The sequence below is a fragment of the Sus scrofa genome, chromosome 7 (genome assembly GCF_054392235.1).
Source record: "Sus scrofa isolate SSC_HxYL_T2T_F1_AM1 chromosome 7, Sscrofa_HxYL_maternal_Yorkshire_Landrace_v2.0, whole genome shotgun sequence".
NCBI lineage: Eukaryota > Metazoa > Chordata > Mammalia > Artiodactyla > Suidae > Sus > Sus scrofa.
In genome coordinates, this window is record NC_139389.1 from 65,089,306 (window position 1) to 65,113,748 (window position 24,443).

General features: G+C 37.6%; 1 protein-coding gene across 4 annotated transcripts in view; it reads right to left on the bottom strand.

Annotated features, from left to right (window-relative positions):
• The window catches only part of ETFA (electron transfer flavoprotein subunit alpha), an 89,748-nt gene that overhangs the window by 49,905 nt on the left and 15,400 nt on the right, over window positions 1-24,443 (bottom strand). The window contains 7 exon segments of one of the 4 annotated variants that reach the window (NM_001244403.1): window positions 8,713-8,795; window positions 15,378-15,446; window positions 16,573-16,674; window positions 17,598-17,708; window positions 18,777-18,876; window positions 23,670-23,752; window positions 23,861-23,942. In NM_001244403.1, the coding sequence (NP_001231332.1) occupies window positions 8,713-8,795; window positions 15,378-15,446; window positions 16,573-16,674; window positions 17,598-17,708; window positions 18,777-18,876; window positions 23,670-23,752; window positions 23,861-23,942 (630 nt within the window). 4 annotated transcript variants of the gene reach the window in all.

A 24,443-nucleotide genomic window follows, 5' to 3' on the forward strand; every position in this document is an offset into this window, starting at 1 on the left:
GAGAGAGAATGGATAAACAACAAGGTCCTACTGTATAGCACAGGGAACTATATTCAACATCTTGAGATAAGTCATAATGACAAAAGATTAAAAAGAATGTATATATAACTGAATCATTTTGCTGTACAGCAGAAATTAAAACATCATAAACCAATTATACTTCATTTAAAGGTAAATAAAAAGAATATCAATCTTATTAAATCTTTCTGTTATTGAATATAGTTATTTTCACTAAAATGTTATTCATATTAAAATCGATGGTGTTATTTTCAAAGGAATATTTTAAAAATTTCTCAGCTTGAATCTAACGCAACTAATATCAACAGATATGACTCATATGAACCAAAGCTCTTTGAGAGCCCTTAACAAATCTTAAAAGGAGCCCTAAGACAAAAATTTCAGAACCACTATACTACACAGTGAAACAAGGAAAATGTGAAAATACAATCGAAGGCCAACTGCTCTGAAATAGCCAAGAATTCGGAATTAGTACACAAGGACTTAAAAGCAGCCATTATAAGTATGGTCAAGGTTATAAAGATCTCTTATAATAACTGAACAGATCAGAAATACCAGCAGAGAAATGAAAACTCTTTTTTTAGAACCAAATGCAAATCTAGAACTAAAAAATACAAAATAAGAAATTTCCTGGATGGGTTTAACAGCATATTAGAAATTACAGAAGAGTCATAACCTTGAAGATAAACCAATAAAAATTATTCAATACGAAAAAAAAAAAAAAGTTTAAGGTTTGAGGCCATATGCCGTGCGTGTGGCCCTAAAAAGCAAAAAAATAAAAAAATAAATAAAATTCAGTATGAAGAACAGAGGGGAACAAGATGAAAAACAATGAACAGAACCTAGGTAACCTTTGAAAGAATATAAAGATATTTAAAATATGTGTAACTGGACTCCTAGAATAAAAGTAGAGGAAAAAAATCTGGCATAGTGTTCTATAAATGTTAGGTCAATAGGCCAAATCTGGACTGCCACATGTTTTTGTACATAAAGTTTTAAGGGAATACAACTCATTCATTTACTTATAAGTCTACGACTGCTTCTGCTCTACAACAGAAGAGTTAAATAGATAAACGGAGACTCTATGACAAATGAAACCAAAAATATTTGCTATGTGACTTACAGATAGTTTGCTGTTCCCTGGTCTAGGTCTTTTAGGTTCTTACGAAATTTCTGATCTAGTTATTCTATCAACTACTGGGAGGTGTCAAAAATCTCCAACTATGATTATGGATTTATTTATTCATTTAATTCTGTCAGATTTTGCTTGATGTATTTTGAAACTGTACACATTCATGATTGATTGATCGGAAAGACAGAAGAGTCTTTTCATCATTATGTTATGTCCTTCAATATCTTTGGCAGTACTTATTGTCTTGACGTTTGCTTAATTTATATTAATAAAGACATTGCAGATTTCTTATGGTTACTATTTGTATAGTGTATCTTTTCCTATCTAAAATGCTTTTTCTTTATATACATATATTTTTTTTCCACTGTACAGCATGGGGACCAAGTTACACATACATGTATACATACTTTTTCCTCCCATTGTTGTGTTGTGATGTAAGTATCTAGACATAGTTCTCAATGCTACACAGCAGGATCTCATTGTAAATCCATTCCAAGAGCACTCCATTAACCTAAAATGTATTTCTTATAGGAAGCATATAAGCTAGGTCTTGCTTTTCTTATCTCCAATAATCACTGCTTTTTGATTGGAACATTGAGTTAATTTATACTTTTCTCTGACTGCATTTTTTTTTTTTTTTTTTTAAAGAGCCGCACCCACAGCATATGGAGGTTCCGAAGCTAGGGGTCTAATCAGAGCTGTTGCTGTCCGGCCTACGCCACAGCCACACCAGAACCAAGCTGTGTCTGCGACTTACACCACAGCTCATGGCATCGCCGGATCCCTAACCCACTGAGCAAGGCCAGGGATCGAACCTGCAACCTCATGGTTCCTAGTTACATTTGTTTCTACTGCACCACAATGGGAACTCGCCAGAAATCAATTCTTGATCATGAGATTTCGGGTCTTCATTTTATTTTCATTTAAGGTAATAAAAGGTGCATGCTGATCATTAACTGGAGAAAAACGTCAGTGAATCTGGAAACTAATCCTTATTAAGTTTCAATGGGAAATGCAGTAAGGAGATCTGTTGTTGGTTAAATTATGGACTCTTTCAAATTAGTTGGTTCTCCCTCCAATGCAAAGGAACCAAAAATAAAATCACTTCCTTTTGGAAAAAAAAAAAAAAAAAAAAACAAATTTTTTTTATCACTCTTTAAACAATTCGACTATTCTGTGCCTTGTAGTTTCCTTCCTGTTTCCTGTTCTTGGAGTTTGTTGAGCTTCCAGGAACTGTGGGTTCACAGTTTTCATCAAATTAGGAAGTTTTCTAGCCATTATAATCAAGAGTTTTTCTATTCCACTTACAGACATATTAGGCCTTCTAAAGTTGTCCCACAGCTCACCAAGCCCTATCCATTTTTCTTCCTGTGTTTTTACATTTTTCTTTCTGTGTTTCATTTTGGACAGTTTCTGTTGCCATAGCTTTGAGTTCACTAATCTTTATTCCTGCAGTGTCTAATGGCAGAATATATATTCTTTTCAAGTGTACATGGTATACTCACAACAGAACATCTGATAGGCCATAAAATAAGTCTCAATGAATTTTAATACTGAAATATTAAAGACATGTCCACCAAAATTAAATTAGGAATCAGTAAGAGAGAGCTATCTAGGAAAAAAAAAACCCCACAAAATATAGAAATTAACATTTAAAATTTTCTAAATTAGAAAAATTTTAATGAATGATGAAAATACATTAAAATTACTGGGATTCATCCAAAGCAATGCTTAGACAGAAATTTCTATCTGTACTATTCACATTTAAAAACAAGTAAATACAAAATTAATGAAGCAAAGTTCTGCCTTAAGAGGAAGGCAAACTCAATAATTAGAGGAAGGAAATGAAGAGCAAAAACCAACAAAAAGAATTCAATAAAAAAAAATTAGCAAAGCTAAGAGTTGGTTTGTTGTTGGTATAGCTGCTCCGGAAGAGCTTGGCAGTTCCACAAAATATTAAAACATAAAATTACTACATGAAACAGCAATTCTACTCCTGGGTATATATCCAAGAGAAATGAAAACATGTCCATAGAAAAACCTGTACATGAGTGTTCATATCGGCATTTTTCATAATAGCCAAAAAAGTAAAAACAACCCAAATGTCGATCAGGTGACAAATTGATGCATAAAATGTGGTATATCCATATAATGGAATACTATTTGGCAATAAAAAGGAAAAATACAACATGGATAACCTTGAAAACACTATGTTAAATTAAAAAAAAAAAACTTGATCATAAAAGAGCACATATTCTATGATTCCACTTATACGAAATGTAAAATAGGCAAATCTATATAGACAGAGAGTAAATTGGTACCTGCCTACTATGGCTGATTTGGAAAGAAAACAGTTGTGCAATTTCTACTGGAAGTGATGAAAATGTTCTAAAGCTGACTGAGACAATGGCTGTACAACTCTGAATATACCAAAACCCACCAGATTAAATAATTTGGTAAACTGTATGGTATACAAATTATGTATCAATAAAGCTGTTACTTTACAAAGATCATTAAAAAGATTTTTTTAATGTTAAAAACTAGCTTGACTGATGAAGAAATGAGAAACAAAGAGGAACAAAAAGGAAACACACAAATTATAAAATTATTAAATTTAAGAAGAGCTCTCTCTACAGACTTTACAAAAAAATGAAAGGAAAATGGGGCAAGATTATAAACAATTTTACCCAATATATTTGATAACTTAGAACTGGACCAATTTCTTGAAATATACCATTAGCAAAGCAGACTGAAAATAAAACAGAAAATCTGAATGGCCCTAAATCTATTACAGAAATTGAATTAATTGTCAAACACTCCAACAAAGAAAACTCCAAGCTCAGATGGCTTCACTGGTGAGTTCCATCAAACATTTAAGAAAACACACATACAAAACAATCTTATACAAACTCATTCAGCAGCAGAGGATATCTTTCAACTCATTTATGAAGCCATTATAAATGCTGATACCAAAATTAGACAAAGACATTGGTCAGGGGAGTGGATTCTAGATTATTTTGATAAATCCTTAACAAAATATTAGTCAAAGTCATCAATATATTAAAACAGATTAACATATCATGATCAGTCAGGTAGGGTTGGTTTTATCACAGTAATTTAAGGCAGTTTAACATTTAAAAAACTAAATAATGTAATTCATCACATTAACAGAATAGAGTGGAAAAACCATGATCATCTCAAAACATGCAGAAAATATTTGACAAAATCCAACAAGTTAATGATAACAACTCTTAGCAAACTGGGACAAAAGGGAAGTTTCTCAACTTGACACCATTAAAATAAATAGGAAAGCCACAGATTGGAAGAAAATATTTGCAAAACATATCTGATAAGAAACTCATATCTGGAATAGATTAAAGAGAAAAAACAAAAAAAAACTTCTACAACTCCATAACAAAAAGATAGGTAATTCAATTAAAAAAGGGTCAAAGATTTCAACAGACACTTCATAAGGAAGATATTTGAATGGCAGTGTTCATCATCATGGATATCAGGGAAATGCACATTAAAATCACAACAAGGCACACTACAAATACACCTGAACAGCTAAAATACCAAATACTGGTGAAAATGAGGCACAAGTGGAACCCAAATATATAGTTGGTGGGAATACAAAACTGTCCAACACCTTTGGGAAGAGATGAGCCAGAATGGCGGGGGAAGGGGGTGTGTGTCAGAGTCCAAGCAAGGTGGGAAGAGTATCTATCTAGCCGGGCTGAATGTTCAGCACAGGGTGTGGGAGCCTGAGTAGGGTAAGGAGGTCATTTGTGCAGGGTAGGGTATTGGCATGGTCCAAGTTTTCCACTGTCAGGGAAAGGCAAACAGGGAAAGAACTAGAACTGACCCTATGGTATTAGTCTGGAATTGGTGCCATCACTGTAAACTCATGGTTTTCAATATATATAAACTGATATTGAAACAATACAAATGTGTTTGTATGTGTATATAAATAATATAAACACATATGTGTGTATCTGCCTATGAATATACATGGTTACACACATTCACTAGCTTTCTTCACTGAGGGGTCCTAGGAACAGCAACATCCAAACAGCAATGAATGGAATTAATATCCAGATGTCAGCTTCATAACTATTATTCACTAAAAGGAACCTAAAAGATGATGCCAGGGCTGAGGGAGGCAAAGTACAAAAAGCTTGGACCATCTTATTCTGTAAGTATAAAAGGGCCCAAAGAATGATGGCAACATGTTGAAAAGACGCAAAAGCCACCCTGAAGGGGTACTCACTGGCCAAAGGTGGAACAATTTGTACATCAATAAAAATAACAGATTTTCACCCACTGAATAAAAGAGGAACCATAAGTCCTATTATAAATACATGAATATTTATTTAATATTCACTTATAAATAAACATAAAGGAATAAGTTACAAATTTGAGGAGAACTGCAATATTTACATTTCAAAGTACCTTCTCACAACATTTATCAATTACAAATGGAAAAATAACTTTACAGTAGAGAAGTTTGACAGCTATCGCCTTAATCAAATGGTCAGAGTGAAAATCTAATTAGACACAATGAAACTGTGTACCATCTGACAGGATGAGCTATCACTTTTATGATATTCCTGTCAAAGATGTACATATAACCTAAAATGAATGGTGAAGAGACAGCAAACAAATCCAACTTGAGGGACATTTCATTCTACAAACTAGCTCTCCTATAATTTTCAAAAATGTCAAGGTCATTGAAGTCAGATAGGAACTGTCTAAGATACAAGGATAACATGACAACTGTATGCAACACGTGAAAGGAACTACATCCTTTTGCTGTAAAGGACATATTGGGACAACTGGCAAAACCTGAACAGGGTCTGATGATTAGACAGTATTGATGTATTGATGTGAATGTTCTGATTTTAAAAAGTTGTATTGTTTTATAGGTGAATATCCTACATACTTGAAGATGATGGGGAATCATTTCAGCAACTTACTCTCAAAGTGTCCATAAAAATAAAGGTTTTTACTCAAAAGTTTTCTGTAAACTTGAGCATCTCAAAAAAGTTTTATACAACCACTATGGAAAACAGTATGGAGATACCTCAGAAAACTAAATACAGAACTACTGTATGATCCAGCAATCCCACTCCTGGGCATATATCCCAGACAAAACTTTCACTGAAAAAGATACATGTACCCCTATGTTCAGTGCAGCACTAGTCACAATAGCCAAGACATGGAAACAACCTAAATGTCCACTGACAAATGAATGGATTAAGAAGATGTGGTACATATACACAATGACTACTACTCCACCATAAAAAAACAACAAAATTATGCCATTTGAAATCTTATCTGACTTCAAAGAAGTTGAATAACACAAAATGTATTAACCATCAATACATTAGATCTTATTAAAAATTAAAAATTTTAGAGTTCCCGTCGTGGCTCAGTGATTGACAAATCCGACTGGGAACCATGAGGTTGTAGGTTAGATCCCTGGTCGTGCTCAGTGGGTTAGGGATCCAGCGTTGCCGTGAGCTGTGGTGTGGGTTGCAGATGTGGCTCAGATCCCTTGTTGCTATGGCTCTGGCATAGGCCGGTGGCTATAGCTCTGATTCGACCCCTAGCCTGGTAACCTCCATGTGCTGTGGGAGCAGCCCAAGAAATGGCAAAAAGACAAAAAAATAAAATAAAAATTTCTCATCAAAAGAAAATGAATAAAGAAGCAATAAAATAGAGTTCCTGTCATGGCTCAGTGGTTAACAAATCTGACTAGAAAACATGAGGTTGCAGGTTCAATCCCTGGCCTTGCTCAGTGGGTGAAGGATCTGGCGTTGCCGTGAGCTGTGGTGTAGGTCGCAGACATGGCTCAGATCCTACGTTGCTGTGGCTGTGGTGTAGGCCGGTGGCTACAGCTCTGATTAGACCCCTAGCCTGGGAAACTCTGTGTGCTGCAGGAGCAACCCCAGAAAAGACCAAAAAAAAAAAAAAAAAAGGCAATAAAAAGACAAAAAGCACATTTTTAAAATTGGCAAAAGCAGCTGAGGTCACTGTGAAGGCATGGGTTCAATCACCAGCCCAGCACAATGGGTTAAAAGATCCAGCACTACCAGTGCTGGACTCAGTGATTGACAAATCCGACTGCAGCTCGGACTCACTCCCTGGCCCGGGAACTTCCAAATGCCACGGGGGCAGCCATAAAAATAAATAAAGTAAAATGGGAAAACGATTGAACATGCTTTAAAACAGACTTCAAAGACAAGACAAACACTTTGCGTATTCCAAAATTTAGAATGAACATCCGATAGAATAGGGCACTAAGATGAGATTTTTTGAAATGTATATGATTTAATATCTTGTTTCGAAATACATTTAAGAAAAATACCACTTTGACATATATAAAACTCCTTTTCCTCCACACATTAAAGACTTAAACTGGCTAAAAGTTCTATTCACTACAAACACCTAGGAAATGAGCACAATCATTAGATATAGTTAGTGACTCAACTCTGAAACCAAAGCATTCCAAGTTTTGGATAGTTTTAACTGAAGTCTAGTACCACTTACCTGCACAGATAAGAATCTTCTGGGAGTTCCCGTCGTGGCGCAGTGGAAATGAATCCAACTAGGAATCATGAGGTTGTGGGTTGGATCCCTGGCCTCGATCAGTGGGTTAAGGATCTGGCGTTGCCGTGAGCTGTGGTGTAGGTCACAGAAGTGGCTTGGATCCTGCGTTGCTGTGGCTGTAGGTGTAGGTCGGCGGCTACAGCTCCCATTAGACCCCTAGCCTGGGAACCTCCACATGCCTCAGGTGGGGCCCTAAAAAGACAAAAAAAAAAAAAAAAAAAAAACTTCTGAATTTCATGCAATCAGACATTACAGAAATAAGCTAAGCGTTTAAGAAGAGATGACTGTCATTCACAGTTCCCAATTTTGAGATTCTGCGTTAATACAGATTCGTCATTTTTACTGATAGATTTTGTAACGTACTGGATTTATGGTAAATGTTAATGTGAACTTATAAAACCCATTTAATAATAAAAAAAAATGCTGCCTCTATCTTTTTTGTCTTTCTAGGGCTGCACCTGCAGCATATGGAAGTTTCCAGGCTAGGAGTTGAATCAGAGCTGCAGCTGCCAGCCTATACCACAGCCACAGCAATGGGGGACCTGAGCCACATCTGCCACCTATGCCACAGCTCACGGCAATGCCAGATCCTGAAGATACTGAGTGAGGCCAAGGATCAAATCTGTGTCCTCATGGATACTACTTGGGTTCATTACCACTGAGCTACAATGGAAACCCCCAATTTCATATTTAGTTGTGACATGAATTAGACGAAGTATTCTACTGCTTTAAAAAAAAATCTGAAAACAATGCTGAACTTAAGAACTGCTATGCATTTTACTAAGGCCAAGAAATCCACAGACCTGTTGAGAAGGATACATTCACCACGGTAACGGCTAACTGCTTAGGTACACTGAATAGGACATACATCACTGAAATGATCGTTCCACAAACACATACAATTCTTATCCCCATAGATTTTGCATAACACATTTTATTGCAGTACTTACAGGTGCTACTATTTTTCCTGTCTGTCCAACTTGCATGTCATTGGGAACAAAGCCAGCATCAACAGCTGCACGAGAAGCACCAACTAAGGACAAAAAATATTTGTCATTTTTTTAACCTCTGGTATTCAGCTAGTTGGGATATTTATTGATAACTATTAAAAAAGACACTGACATAGTACATACATAAAACATACATTTTAACTTGTTGGGATGTCATTATATAAACGTCCTTTACCCAGTAAGTTCATAGCTTTTAAAGAAAGCTATAATGCCATTACCCTGGGACCAGATAGAGAGTTACATATAAACACAACAGAAAGGTTTAATCTGTATTTTCTACCTAAAAATTAGAATTGAACTAGCCTGCTATCCTCATTCAGCAGGAGGCAGCAAGCCCTGTACTAGGAGGAAAGCCACCCCCTCTCCTGGCAGGGGTCAACTAGGAGCCACAGGTCCTCTACATCTCCATCTAGCGAGGACCAAAGAGGGAGCCCTCGACAAGACAATACTCCTCATTACCTCCTAACACTCAGCCTCACAAGCACTACCTAACTTCAGTCAGGCAGGACTAAGCACACTCTGCCCTTTATTTCCATCAGTCACTGCAACAAGCCCCACACTCAAGGTTATCCTTCATAACCCATACGCTGATCTCCATAACACCGTGCATGCTCCCCAATTCGTACCCAACTCCCACTACTCCTCCATTCCTCAACACTTACACCATGATTTCTTGATCTCAGAGCCTAATATCAGCAAACCACAAGTATCTTCCATTTGTCTAGATATGTCCCGAGGACGAGGACTCCCTAGGCCCTCTCCAACAGATACAGCTTTGTCTGCCACCATCCTCATACCACTGGGCCTAGAGGTGGTACTCCAGGCCCCCCCACTGCCAATCTCAGAAAGTTTCCCCTCCTCCCTCCTTAAAAGCCTTCAGCTTTGACTCTCATGTCTTCTGACTCTGGCACCCATATATTGCCATGTCATCTATCAACCAGCAAGCAGGTTAATCCTCTTCATTTCTCAGTGATTTTTAGCTTCTGGGTCTTTGTCACTTTCTCCAATACTAGTCTTAATTCTTCATGACTTCAACACCCTGGCTTCTCAGTTTCATGACAGCAACCTCCATTCAACCTCAGCTACACCCATGGTCATATCCCCAACTATCCATTACCAATATCCCTCAATAATCTAAGTTCCAAAGTCTCTCTGGGACCTCCTCTTTCCAGTCCAGCTGCCTCCTTTTAGTATCCTACTCCAACAATCCTCTGACCATCGAGATCAACAATACTATTCACCATCCTTCTCTCCCCTCCTGTTCTCTCTTCTTTCTTTACCCAGTTTAATTTCCATGATCAATGACTCTAATCACACCTTTGCATATGCCTTCAATTTCCTTGCCCTCCTCTTAATCTTCACACTCAATTGGAAAACCTCTACCTCTGGTTACTGACTAAGCAATCGTTCCACCTTTTCCATACCTGTCCTACTATAGTTCAGCATGACTAGAGGAAAAACACCAACACTTGTTCATGTTAACTGGGTTTTTACCTAAAATAAATAGGCCTTAATTCTCTTGCTATGTCCTAAACTATAATTTCATATCTCCTGCCTACTTCTCTGGGGGAAAAAAACAAAAACAAAAACAACAAACCTGAAACAATCAGAAGAGAACAATTCTCACTTCAACATGCACCTGTGTCCATATTTTCTAATTTACTCAAGGATATTGTTCCAGAAACTTTCTTATCTCCTGTATGATTAATCTCTCCTTAACTGGAGCATTCCCATCAGCGTGTAAACATGCCATCATCTATATAATCGTTAAAAAGTCCCTCTGTTGGTCCTGCTCCCCCTGTAGCTACTGTCTATTTCTCCGCTCTCCTATACAGATAAATCCTTCTAAAGAGTTATCTGTATTCACTGGCATTAGAGACAGGCCTCCCATTCTATTTCTAAAAAGTTTTATTAAAATATTAACACAGAGAAAAGCACAAAAATCACAAATGTAGTATTTGCTCAATGGCTTATAATAAAGAGAATACAATCATGTAACCAATACCTAGGACCACTCTTTTAAACCCATTCCAATCAAGCTTTTTAAATTTTTTTTTAAATTTTTTAATTTTTAGGGCCACACCTGCAGCATATGGAGGTTCCCAGGCTAGGGGTCGAATTGGAGCTACAGCTGCCGGCCTACACCACAGCCACAGCAACACAGGATCCGAGCCATGTCTTCGACCTACACCCCAGCTCACGGCAGCACCAGATCCTTGACCCACCCAGTGAGGCCAGGGAGTGAGCCCACAACTTCAAGGTTCCTAGATGGCTTTGTTTCCACTGTGCCACGAAGGGAACTCTGAATTCCAATCAAGTTTTTGCCTTCACCATCCTACTAAAACTGCTCAAAGTCACCCATGGCCTCTAAGTGGCTAAATCCACCAGTCACTTTTCAGTGCCCATCTTCCTTAACTATTAGCAGCATCTGACACAGTCGATCACTCTTCCCCTTACTCCAACGCTTCACTTGGATTCCAAAACACTGCACTCTCTATCCTGGTTTTCCTGCCTTGCTTACCCACTCCTTTTTGGACTTAGTTCTCCTTCTCCCATATCTCTTAATCTTGCCGTGTCTAGGTTTCAGTCCTGGGACCTCTTTTATATCTACACTCAATCCCCCCGGTGATTTCATCTAGTCTCATGGCTTCAAATACTATAATACAACTGAGTCCAAAATTTCTATCTCTAGCCCAAACTGCTGAATTCCACATTCCTACACTAATTGCTTAACTGACATCTCTACCAGGATGTCTATTATTAGACATCGCAAAACTTAGAACAGTCATTTCTCAATATCTGCAGGGGACTGGTTTCAGGACCCCACAAGGTTAACCAAATCTAAGGATGCTCAAGTCCCTTATATAAAATGGCACAGTATTTGCATATAACCTACACACACCCTCCTGTAGACAGGCACACCTCAGAGATATTGCCAGTTCAGTCCCAAACCACAATAAAGCACAGTACATGGATGTGTTGGGTTCCCAGTGCATACAAGAGTTATGTTTATACCACACTATAGTCTATTAAATGTTCAATAGCATTATGTCTTAAAAAAAAATGTACATTATCTTAATTTAAAAATACTTTATTGCAGAGTTTCTGCTGTGGTACAGCAGGCTGAGGATCCAGCATTGCTACAGCTATGCGTAGGTTGCAACCGTGGACTGCATTTGATCCCTGGCCTGGGAACTTCCATGTATAGTTGTGGCCATAAAAAGAAAAAAAAATTTATTGCCCAAAAATGCTAATCATCATCTGAGCCTTCAGCAGGTCTTTTGGCAATAGTAATGCAAATATCACTGATCACTGTAATATAATAATAATGAACAAGTTTCAAATATTGTAAGAATTACCAAAATGTGACACATGAAGTGAGCAAATGCTGTTGGAAAAATGGCACCAATAGGCTTGCTCAACGCAGGGATGCCACAAACCCCCAGTGTGTGAAAAACACAATATCTGTAGAGTTTAATGCCTGTACTTTATATTTTTTATTTTTTTAATTTTTATTTATTTCTTTGGGCTGCACTTGAGGCATATGGGAGTTCCCAAGCTAGGGGTCCAATCGGAGCTACAGCCACCGGCCTACGTACGCCACAGCCAGAGCAACACAGGATCCGAGCCACACCTTCGACCTACACCACAGCGCATGGCCATACTGGATCCTTAACCCACTGAGTGAGGCCAGGGATCTAACCCGCATCCTCATGGATCCTAGTCGGGTTTGTTAACTGCTGAGCCACGAAGGGAACTACCACAATGCCTCTACTTTAAATCATCTCTAAATTTCTTATAATACCTAATAATGTAAATGCTATAAAGAGCTGCCAATATGAGGCAATTTCAAGCTGTGTTTTTTGGGGGAGCTTTCTGGGATTTTTTTCCTCCCCCAAATATTTTTTATCCAAGATTGGTTGAATTCATTGCAGAACCTGCAGATGTATAGGGCTGACTGTATGCCCAAAAGCGAACTCTTGCTTTCTCCTTGGAAACTGTGCCACTTAGTGTATTCCCTACCTCAGCTAATACCAACTCCATCCTACCAGTTGCCAGATAAAAACTTGCTCAGAATCTATATTCGATCTGTCAGGAAATCCCAAGAGTTCTACATTCAGCCACATACCCTGATACTGACTATTTCTGCCCATGTCTACAACTACTAACCTGGTCCAAGCCATGAGCATCTCTCACCTGAATGATTGAAACAGCCTCCTAATTGAGCTCCCTGTTACTGCACTTATCACTCTATAGTCTATTCTCAAAGTTGTAGCCAGAGTGATTCTTTTAATATTTGTCAAATCATGTGACTCTTTTCTCAAACCTTTTAATGGTTCCCCATTTCATTCAGAGAAAACCAATCTCCTTAAAAAGGCCTCCAAGCCCCATATGACCTGGTCTATTACTCCCAATCTAATCTCTTAGGACCCACGCTTTTCGCACTTTTCATTCCAGCCACACTAGCCTCTTTGCTATTCAACATAGAGGCCAGACATGTTCCTGCCTCAGCCAAGCCCTCTGCACTTTCCTGGTCCCTCTACCTGAAACACACTCACTCAGGTCTCCTCATGGCTTGCTGCCTTACCTTCTTCATACCTTTATTTGGATGCTTCCTTATCAAGGCCTACTCTAACCAGCTTATTTAAAACTGTAACCCTCCCTCTCCAATACTTGTCATCCTCCTTTTCCTGTTCTATTATTTTCCATTGCATTTACTACCCTCTAACATGCTATATTATTTACTAATTTACTGGGTTTAGTGTCTAAGGCAGGCAGAGAAATGGCCACTCCAAAGTTATACTCACTTTCTAATATCCAGAACCTCTGATTACTTGTATGACAGCAGATATGATATAAAGTTAAAGATCTTGGGAAAAGGCACTTATTCTGGATTATCTAAGTAGGCTCTAAATGTCATCATAGGAGTTCCCGTCATGGCTCAGTGGTAAACGAATCCGACTAGGAACCATGAGGTTGTGGGTTCGATCCCTGGCCTTGTTCAGTGGGTTAAGGATCCGGTGTTGCCGTGAGCTGTGGTGTAGGTTACAGATGCGGCTCGGATCCCACCTAGCTGTGGCTCTGGCATAGGCCAGCGGCTACAGCTCCGATTTGACCCCTAGCCTGAGAACCTCCATATGCCGTGGGTGCGGCCCTAGAAAAAGGCAAAAAGACAAAAAAAAAAAAAAAAGTCATCACATGTATCCTTGTAAGAGGGAGAGAAAGGGAGATATGACACATATACAGAGAGAAGAAACTTATATGAAGACAGAGGCAGAACCTGAAGTGACACGGCCACAAATTCAGGAATGCCAGGGCAGTCTCTGGTAACCGGAGACAAACAGATTCACCCCCAGAGGGAGTATGGCCCTGTCAACACCTTAATTTCAACACACTTCAGGCCTTTAGAACTGTGAGAGAAATTTTTTGGTTTTTTTTTTTTTTTTTTTTTTAATCTTTTTAGGGCTGTACCCACAGCATGTGGAGGTTCCCAGGCTAGGGGTCAAATCAGAGCTGCAGCTGCCGGCCTACACCATAGCCACAGCAATGCGGGATGTGAGCCACATCTGTGACCGACCACCACAGAGCACAGCAACGTTGGATACTTAACCCACCAAGCGAGGCCAGGGATCGAACCTGCGTCCTCTTGGATACTAGTCAGATTCGTGTCTGCTAAGCCACGACAGGGAACTCCTAATTTTCTGCTGTTTTAAGCCACTGAGTTAACGTTATTTGTTACAGTAACCACAGGAAACTCATACAGAATCTAGACTCACCAAACAGAAATGTAACGTCTATCGAGGCATGGATTTTGCTTATTTTGTCCACTGCTTTTTCCCTAACTCCTAAAATAGTGCCTGTCACATGGGAAACATTCGATAAACATCTGTTCAATTAAAGAATGAATAAATGAAATAAACACCTTTAGTCAAATACTACCAACTGATTATAAAAAGTCAATATCAAACCTTTACTCAGACAAAATCATAACTGTTCCTATGGCTGCACATATTAGGTGATATAAAACCAGAGGAAAATCCTAGAAGGTTATACATAAAACTCTCAAAAGGGGAGAACAGAACAGAAACATTTTTATAAAAACAAGGATATACTCATGTAATAGTGACATAATTAAAAACTAAAATACTTTAAAATTTCTCATTTTTCACTCCATTCTTAAGACACTTTTAATAAAGTTCTATGTTCTCTATAAATTTAAAAAATAATGTTAAATGTTGATTTCTCTTTGTATGAGAGATTTACGTTAGACCACCAATAAAAAGAATAACAAGGGCCTTCCTGAATCTGATATAGACAATGAAGCTGACATTTGATTTTTTTTTTTAATGGAAACAACTACTAAAATTTGGCAAATGTTAAGAACGTCACATAAATAATAAAGAAGGAGGACACCCTTTCCTCATTGAATACTACACCATTTACTTGGAGACTAAAAAAACAAAACTTAGAAAACAGAGAGAAAAGCTGAAAACCAGAGAAAGCAAAAAATGTGTAGCTCTGAGTGACCTATACACAAATGAAATAATGAAGAAAAAATTTCCAATGAAATGGTAACATTTTCCAACTAAAGGAAATAATTTTACCTGCAGCATGTAGTTGATCTGCCAAATCGTACAACAACTTAAAGTTCTCTCCACTCTTCAAACCCCGACCTTATTTAAAAAGATAAAATAAATTAACCAAACATAAACTCCATTCCACAAAAATTTTGCAATTTTGGATACATGAGAGGATCTTCATGTTAGACCCCTGCCGTTTCCTCTAGAAAGCCTTTCCTGAGTTCTCCAGTAACACTCTCGTACATCTCCTATAAAGCATTCAACACTACTGTAACTAACTCACAAAATCCCACTCGAACAAAAGCACTTTAAATAGGGGATCCATATCTATCTTGATCACTGCTATATTCACAGTATTTAGCAATATTTAAATGGCTGAAAGAAGTTGTTATTTGCATGGAAGTCACTCCTCTAGACTTTAAACTCCTTTAAGAGCAAGAACAATCTGCCTTTCCTCTTTGTTTCTCCAGCACTTTGCAATGGCCCTCACCAAGAACACATACCCAGTAAACATTTCTTGAACAAACAAGTCAATGGATTAGTCAGATATACACCTTTCTGAAATATTAAGTTATTTCCTCTCAATGCCACTTGCAATATGAGACTGTTTGGAAGCTTAATTATTTCATTTGATGTTTATTTTGGAAAGACTTTTAAATCATAACATTACTTTTTAAAAAGAAAGTCAACGGGCTATAAATTTATTTATTATAATTGTATTTTTAAAATAAGGAGCATGATATACAATAAGAAGCAAGTCTTATGAAGCATTAACAGCTTTGATATTAAATGCAAGGAAACTTTCAAAGAGTTATTCATAGAGGTCTGCACAACCCTGGACGTCTTTCAAAGTAGAGTAAGGGTGGGAATCATAAAACACAGTCCTGAGATTCCAACCCGTTCTTTCCATGATGCAGAAGCCAACCACACTCTTTAGAAATAACACAGAAGACAAAGATACCAAGTTGCAAAGCTATGGTCTTCAGATTTACACCATGCTCCCTCTGGTGCCAATGACACACATTTGCAAACAGAAGAGCAAACTGTGTATTAAACTCATGATTCCATTTTCCCATTTAGTACAAGAGGACTAATACTTGCAACTTATCTACTTCTTACATTTGAAAAAATATCAGTGCTCCTCTGAAATAAAAACTAATAAAAGCATTTTAACTTTACACCATCTTGTAAAATTAATAAATTAAAATATTCCACTTACCACCAGAAACTACCACTTTGGCACCTGTCAGCTCTGGTCGATCACTTTTTGTTAATTTCTGGTCAAGCCATTCTGATATCCCCACTGGGGACGCACTTGATGCTGTGCATATTGATATACATAACAAAACAAAGACTATGAGTTCAAGTAAAATTCTATAAGAGAATAAACTTAAAGAATTCCATAAAATTTAAGTTTGTTAGTTATATGAATTTTTTGTTCTTCTCATTTCATTTTCTCTGATTTCTGGAAAGATTCAAGGGAACTAGATTGCAGCCTTCACCTCATTAGGTGTATAACTTTTGAGAAGTCATTTAATGCTGAGTCTACCTGTAAAACTGGAGTAATCCTCTCTCTACAAGGTTTAATAAGATACTGTATATGTTAAAGCATAACACCCTCCATATGTTTACTATTATGGCATTCTCCTATCGTACAGAATCTCTATTATAGTAGGAAACAGAGGAGAGTAAAAAATCAATACGACAGAGTAATCTTTTTTTTTTTTTTTTTTTTTTTGGTCTTTTTGCTATTTCTTTGGGCCGCTCCCGCGGCATATGGAGATTCCCAGGCTAGGGGTCGAATCTGAGCTGTAGCAGCTGGCCTACACCAGAGCCACAGCAATGTGAGAGCCGAGCCGCGTCTGCAACCTACACCACAGCTCACAGCAACGCTGGATCGTTAACCCACTGAGCAAGGGCAGGGACCCAACCCGCAACCTCATTCATGGTTCCTAGTAGGATTCGTTAACCACTGCGCCACGACGGGTACTCTGACAGATTAATCTTGATGGACCCCATCCTCCTACCCCTCTGACATACCAAAGCAACTATCCCAGTACCAAAAATATTATGAAAAAGACATGTCATAAATAATACTTCTTTTTGTATAAGCTTGGGAAAATCAATTATTTTGACTCTCAAACACTCTGCATTAGAAATTTAATTAGAGGCCATCTTTTATTCTAATATAAAACTCTGAACTAAAAATATAAGAAACTAACACAAATACAAATGAACTCTTACCCTTTTCTGAAATGGCACTACCTCCACTTGTTGCTGCAGCTTCAAAAGATGTTCCTCGGACAGAAAACACCTTCACTTTCTCATCACACTTCACTGTACATAAAGCATTTCCTAAAAAACACATTTATTTTAAAAAAATAACCATGAAAGGCAAAAACAAAACAAAACAAACAAAACCCAAGTATTTCCTTGAGGTTCAGAATTTATTTCACAAAGAAAAGGAAGAAATAACTAAGGACAAGTTGGTTGTTTTCTACCCCTATTAAGTATAGGAAAACAGACTATTACACTGAAGAAACATTATCAGTGGATATCTGTATAACCTTGGATGTCTTTAAAAAGAGAACAAATTCTGACCTGCCTGGAAGAAACAAACTGGAAAAGGCAGCCAAACTAATGAGGTATGTCTTCCTAAAAGGTATAGAGACAAAAGCTTCCTTCTCCAAAAATAACATAATGAGTAAGTCAACAACATGAAGTACAGCAACTTAAAACAAATGAAGCTACTATGAATGCTAAGGAAGGAAGCTAAGTGAAAACGTGATAGGGCATAAAGGACAGCAAGAAGTGGGATAGGCCAAGATTTTAAAAGGATTGAGACCTTTCTCATGGCTTAACAATCACATTAAGAATGACCTAAACTATGGCTGTGTATTTCCCTCTAAACACTACTAAAAATGAAAAATCTGATTTGAGAATCGACCATTTATACTAAAACACACAACTTTGATCAAAACAAAGTTCACTGCCTTCTCTGGCCCCACTAGAGACCAGCATGCCTGGCAAAAGAGCAATCAAATAAAGAGACACTGAAATGAATTTCTTAATGCAGATGGCAATGAAGTAAAAGCAGCAAAGATGATTGAAAACACTACTTTAAAAAAACAGAAAGTTTTGCTTTTCCAAGTGCCACTTACAAAATATACTGAATAGTAAATCTAATTTTTATTGATCACTGGAAAAAATCTCACTCTGTATACTGAATGACCAGGAAGAAAAGTAATGTGTTCTGGATCTATCAGAGGGAATGTGATATCATGGCCTAGCAGCAATTCTAAGATTTTCCTAACAAATTTTTTAAGGTGATCTGTGCTTTAAAATCCTATCTTCAAGATTACTTTTCTTTTTTAAAAATTTTTCAAAAATTTAACATACTGGTTATTTTCCTTGGGTACTCACCTGCATAAATAGGTCTCACAAATGTGTCAGGTGATTTGATTGCAATGATGTCAGAAATAGGGGCAACATCGAGTTTGGCTGCTATTCGGGGCAAAAGGTTCTAAAAGCAAAATAAGTAGTGACTTACACACATGCTGATGGATGGCTATACAATATCAGCAATTAACATTCTCTAAATGCAAACTCTGTAGAATTTTTGTTAAATGTAATGCTAGAGCCGCATCTGCAACCTGTGCAAGGCCAGGGATCGAACATGAGTCCTCATGGACACTGTGTCGGGTTCTTAACTGGCTGAGCTACAACTTGGTACGTGACACCACATTTAGCAAGCAAAGTTTCCTTATATAACAGAGTTCAAGTTCCTTTCCTCATTCCATTCCCAAGTCCTCTCTGTCCCACTAAGAATTCTGTCAGGATTATCCTCCAATCATTCCTTTATTCGGCATCCTCCCATGTGCATGTACAGTTGTACTAATAAATAGGCACTAAGATGTATTGTTTTAATTTTTAATACACACACTCTAAGACCCTCAACTAAATTTATAAACCCCCAGAGAGCAGAGGGCTCTCTGCTTCTACTTCTCTTGTGTCTCTACCTTATAGCTAATAAGTGGTTCTATATAAATTGTTGCTATCGAGTCTGACAGCCTGAGTCAAATTTCCTCCTGCTGCATCTTCAAATAGTAAAGATTTTCTAATTTTCAGTCTACTATTACCTATTTATATAGTAATCCCCTTCCAACCATGATAAAAGAGCTACTAAAAAGTACTGTAGTTTATAAAACAATTAGAAAAAATTAAGATTTCATAGGAAACAAAGAGCTTGGGAAAACAATTAAAATGCCATTAAACATAGTTCTAACTTGGTAAATAAGAGGTTTAGAAGATAACTGCTTTTAAAACAAACCAAATTTGTTAGCACTCAAAGGCTGTGTCATTAAGTAATTCTTTTCCTGAACCACCTTCTTTAACTGTTTAAGGAAATTCTGCTAGAATACTGTTACCAGCTGGGCAGATTCTCTTACAGATTTTATGTTATACAGATTGTTCTTATTTTTAAAGTTTTAAAACTTTCTAAATCTCTTGAAATTTATTACCTTTTGTACTTCTATCATCCCTTGTTTTATTTTAGCACATCTTGAAAAAAACATTTACCACAGTTCTTAAAGGCACATGTTTTTCCAAGTCTGATTTTCTGTTTAAATGTCCTGAGAGAGAAGATGGTAAACAGATCCATTTCTACACCATTTTATAGGCTCCATCACATGGTTTCAGGGAAGAAGAGGCAATAACTAAGTGTTCTTTAAATGCACAAAAAGATGAATATTTAAAAATTCTAACAAGCCAGTATAAAAGTGTGGTATCTTAAAACACAATGAAGGACTTTTAGAGCAGATTGTTTAGCTTCATTTGATGAATTCTTTTTCTTTCCAAATCCATTCAGAGGCTACAGCCCCTGCTATTATGTGCCCCTTGTTCTCAAAACTCCCTTATGCTACAACATAGCAATCAAGGTCAGAATAATACAATCTAGTTCACCAGGAGTTTCCATTATGGCTCAGTGGGTTAAGAACCCAACTTTTATCCATAAGGATGCAGGTTCAATCCCTGGCCTTGTTCACTGACTGGGTGTAAGTTGCAGATGCAGCTCAGATTCCATGTTGCTGTGGCTGTGGTGTAGGCTGGCAGCTCAGCTCTGGTTCAACCCCTAGGCTGGGAACTTCCATATGCCAAGGGTGCAATCCTAAAAAGACCAAAAAAAAAAAAAAAAAAAAAAAATTCTAGCTAATCAGATACAACAAACACCATTACTAGGTTTAACAATCTTTTAGGTAAACCATCATCATAAAAACTCAAGATTCGTGAAATTGTTTAAATCATCCAACACAGAACCCAAACTCTCAGAAATGGAATGGTCCCCAAAGACCTTTTAGTTCAACACTCACCCACAGCATCCCAAAGTACAAGGAAGTTGGATGTCAAGCCTCCGACTTAATCATCTCCAGGGAAAGTAAAAACCTACCATAGAGGTTTTTTTTTTTTTTAACATTTCTAGTTGTAGATCACAGACATCACTTGCTAACCACGTCATTTTACATATTCTAAAAACAGATTTCAGGAAGATAAATGACTAGCCCAGAGTTATACCTCTGTAGAACCAGCTTACCTATCAACTACAAACCCCACACAAAAATAAGAAAACTTATGATAGTCTGCAATGTGACAACCTATTAAAGGAAATATTGTTCATTATACTCACATATTTACAAGGTAGGTTGAAAATTCTATTATTGCCTAGAGATTCTACTAATCCTAAAAGAAAAATTTTAATGAGTTCAATGTTCAAATCCTGAGGTTAAAAATGAACTAGATTGGAGTTCCCGTTGTGGCGCAGTGGTTAACAAATCCAACTAGGAACCATGAGGTTGCGGGTTTGGTCCCTGCCTTTGCTCAGTGGGTTAAGGATCCGGGGTTGCTGTGAGCCGTGGTGTAGGTTGCAGACGCGGCTCGGATCCCGCGTTGCTGTGGCTCTGGTGTAGGCCGGTGGCTGCAGCTCTGATTTGACCCCTAGCCTGGGAACCTCCATGTGCCGCGGGAGCGGCCCCCAAGAAATAGCTAAAAAAAAGACAAAAAAAAAAAAAAAAACACGAAGTAGATTAATTTACATGGGTCATGGTGCAGGATCCCAACATGTATGCAATGATTCATGTCCAGAAGCAATAATCACAAACACTGCTCATACTGCAAGAAAAGAGATCAATGTACTAGGAACTCACTGCTACTGCCACTCAACATGATTAATAAATAAAAGAGCTTATATCTTATTTCCCAAACTCATATTTAAAAAATCAATTATACCAAAATTAAAGAGGGAAAAAAAGTCAAATCGAGACAATTCAAAGAGGAAATTAAAATGAACAATAACTGTATTAAAAGATACTTGATCTCACTATCAAAGAAATGCAAAATTACTAAAGACGTAATTTTTGGATTGGTGGAAAAATGTTAAAATGTACAAAAGCAAGTGTTGGCACGTTATGTAACTGGTGGGATATAAACTGAGGCATCATTTTAAAAGAGCAGTTGGCAATATGTATCAAAGTTTTAAAAGCAAAAAGTCTTTGACTCAGCTATTTCATTTCTAGAACACTATTCCAAATACCAGCACACGAATACAAAGGTGAATATACAGGGACGTTTCCTTGCAGCAAAGTTCATAAATACAAAAAATTAGAAACAACCAGAGTTCCCAGAGTTCCCGTCGTGGCGCAGCAGAAATGAATCCAGTTAGTAACCATGAAGTTGTGGGTTCGATCCCTGGCCTTGCTCAGTGGATTAAGGACCTAGCATTGCCATGAGCTGTGGTGCAGGCTGCAGACGTGGCTTGGATCTGATGTTGCTGTGGCTGTAGTGTAGGCCGGCAGCTGTAGCTCCAATTCAACCCCTAGCCTGGGAAGCTCCATGTGCCATCAGTGAAGGCCTAAAAAGCAAAAAAAAAAAGAAAGAAACAACCTAACAGTCCATCCTTGGCTAAATATGGAATATTATGGAGCCATTTTAAAATGAGACAGACATATTACTAGCAAATTTTTTTTTTTTTGGTCTTTTTTTTTGTCTTTTTGCTATTTCTTTGGGCCCCTCCCGCGGCATATGGAGGTTCCCAGGCTAGGGGTCGAATCGGAGCTGTAGCCACTGGCCTACGCCAGAGCCACAGCAATGTGGGATCCGAGCCGCGTCTGCAACCTACACCACAGCTCACGGCAACGCCGGATCCTTAACCCACTGAGCAAGGGCAGGGACCGAACCCGCAACCTCATGGTTCCTAGTTGGATTCGTTAACCACTGTGCCACGACGGGAACTCCACTACCAAATATTTTTAAGACATACTCAAGTAAAAATCACTAGTCATAAAACAATTCATGCTACTACATTATCCCACTCTAGAGATAAATGATTTTGTACATGTGATCCAATGATTTTGTACATGTATTATAGTTTTAAAATCCACAGGAAAAGGCCTAAAAGAATACAGAATTGTTAACATCTATGCTTCAGAAGAGGGAAGAGAGCTGGCAATAAGAAAGAGGAATTTTGATATCTTGCTCTGCATACTGCTATACTGCATGCACAGTTTATAATATGTGCTTAATGTATCATCTTTAAAGGTATAAAAAAAACTACAAACTTCAGCTTATTAAAAATGAGATAAAAGAAAAGGGAGCTAGGATAATAACCAGGATCAAGAAGAACCACTGACGAATTCCCTTTCTTGGCCTCCCCCTACATCCCTGGTCCCCCTTTTTAAAACTTCATGCAGACCCCTACCCATCTGATAGCACATTCTTTCTTCAGACACATCACAATGCACATGATCAGATTACAGCCTTCTTTACCCTAAGGATGTCTTCAACCACCACACAGTCCTTCCCAAATCCCCTAAGTAGACAGAATTTGGCCTTTCTAAATATCCATCGGACACCCAAAAAACCCATCGTTTATGATGGGTTACTAATACAAATGAGACAGATGCACAATGAGACAGTTCAACATTGCTTTTAAAGAAAAGTAAGGCTTTTTTAAAAAGAGAAAAAAGTTTTCTCCATGACAAAATCTAAAAATGGCACTCTAATAAATTATGACAAAGTCTTGAAAGAACAGAGTTGTCTCTGTGACAAAAGTTGAAAGCCTAGAGATAGCACTTTAACAAAAATTATAACAAAAGAATAAGTTTAAAAGAGTAAGTTTTGGAGTTCTGCATGAAGTTTTCAGCAAAACCTTAATTCTGAAAGCCAGGATTAGCTATCTAAACAAAGTCTGCTGGACATTTTCAGCACAATGAAATCTAACCCATCCAAGTAATGACATCAGATTCCAATTCTCAATCTTCTCACCTTTCCAAAGGCAGATGCTCCAGCACAGATGTGTGTATAATTAAACTGCTTCTGAGTTGCCAAAACCAATGGTGTCAGTTCCTCTGAGAATTAAACACATTTGATAAACACATTTCATAATATTTTCATATTCATATATTCAAGCATAATTTAGACATTACATTTTTTTTTTTTCCACTGGAAAAGCTCACCTGGAAGGAGGCCTTTGTATGCATCATGCTGAGCCACCAGAACTTTCGCTACACCTGCTACTTTGCAGAGATCTTGTGCCACCTATGAATAACAGTTTTTAATTATCCATCTAACAGAAAGATACAAAGAGAGCCACCACTACAAATATCAAGAGCGTAACATCTTAATGGCCAACCAAATTGTTCTTACTTGGAAAAGGGGTACTTAGGGAAAAAAAACATTATTTAACAAAGCAAATCTTAAGCCAATTCATCTGTCCATTCACCTTACACAAAAACTTCTACCTTGAAAAAGAAAACTACTAACTGAAAAACCAAGGTTAACACAATTGTCTATTCAAACTGAGTTGTAAATTGTGCTCTTTTCTTTTACACCATGCAAATGGAAGTTTATCATTTTTGGAATAGAGAAAATGAGGCAATGGTTAGGTTCTCTCTCACACAATAACACCACAGCCCACACATTTCACACTTATGGTTCCTACAGAAGAACAGGACTTAACCACACAGGTATACAGGCCACTGCATTTTATTTTGCAATAATAATTTCTGATGATATTAAAATCAGAGAATCTGGGCAATA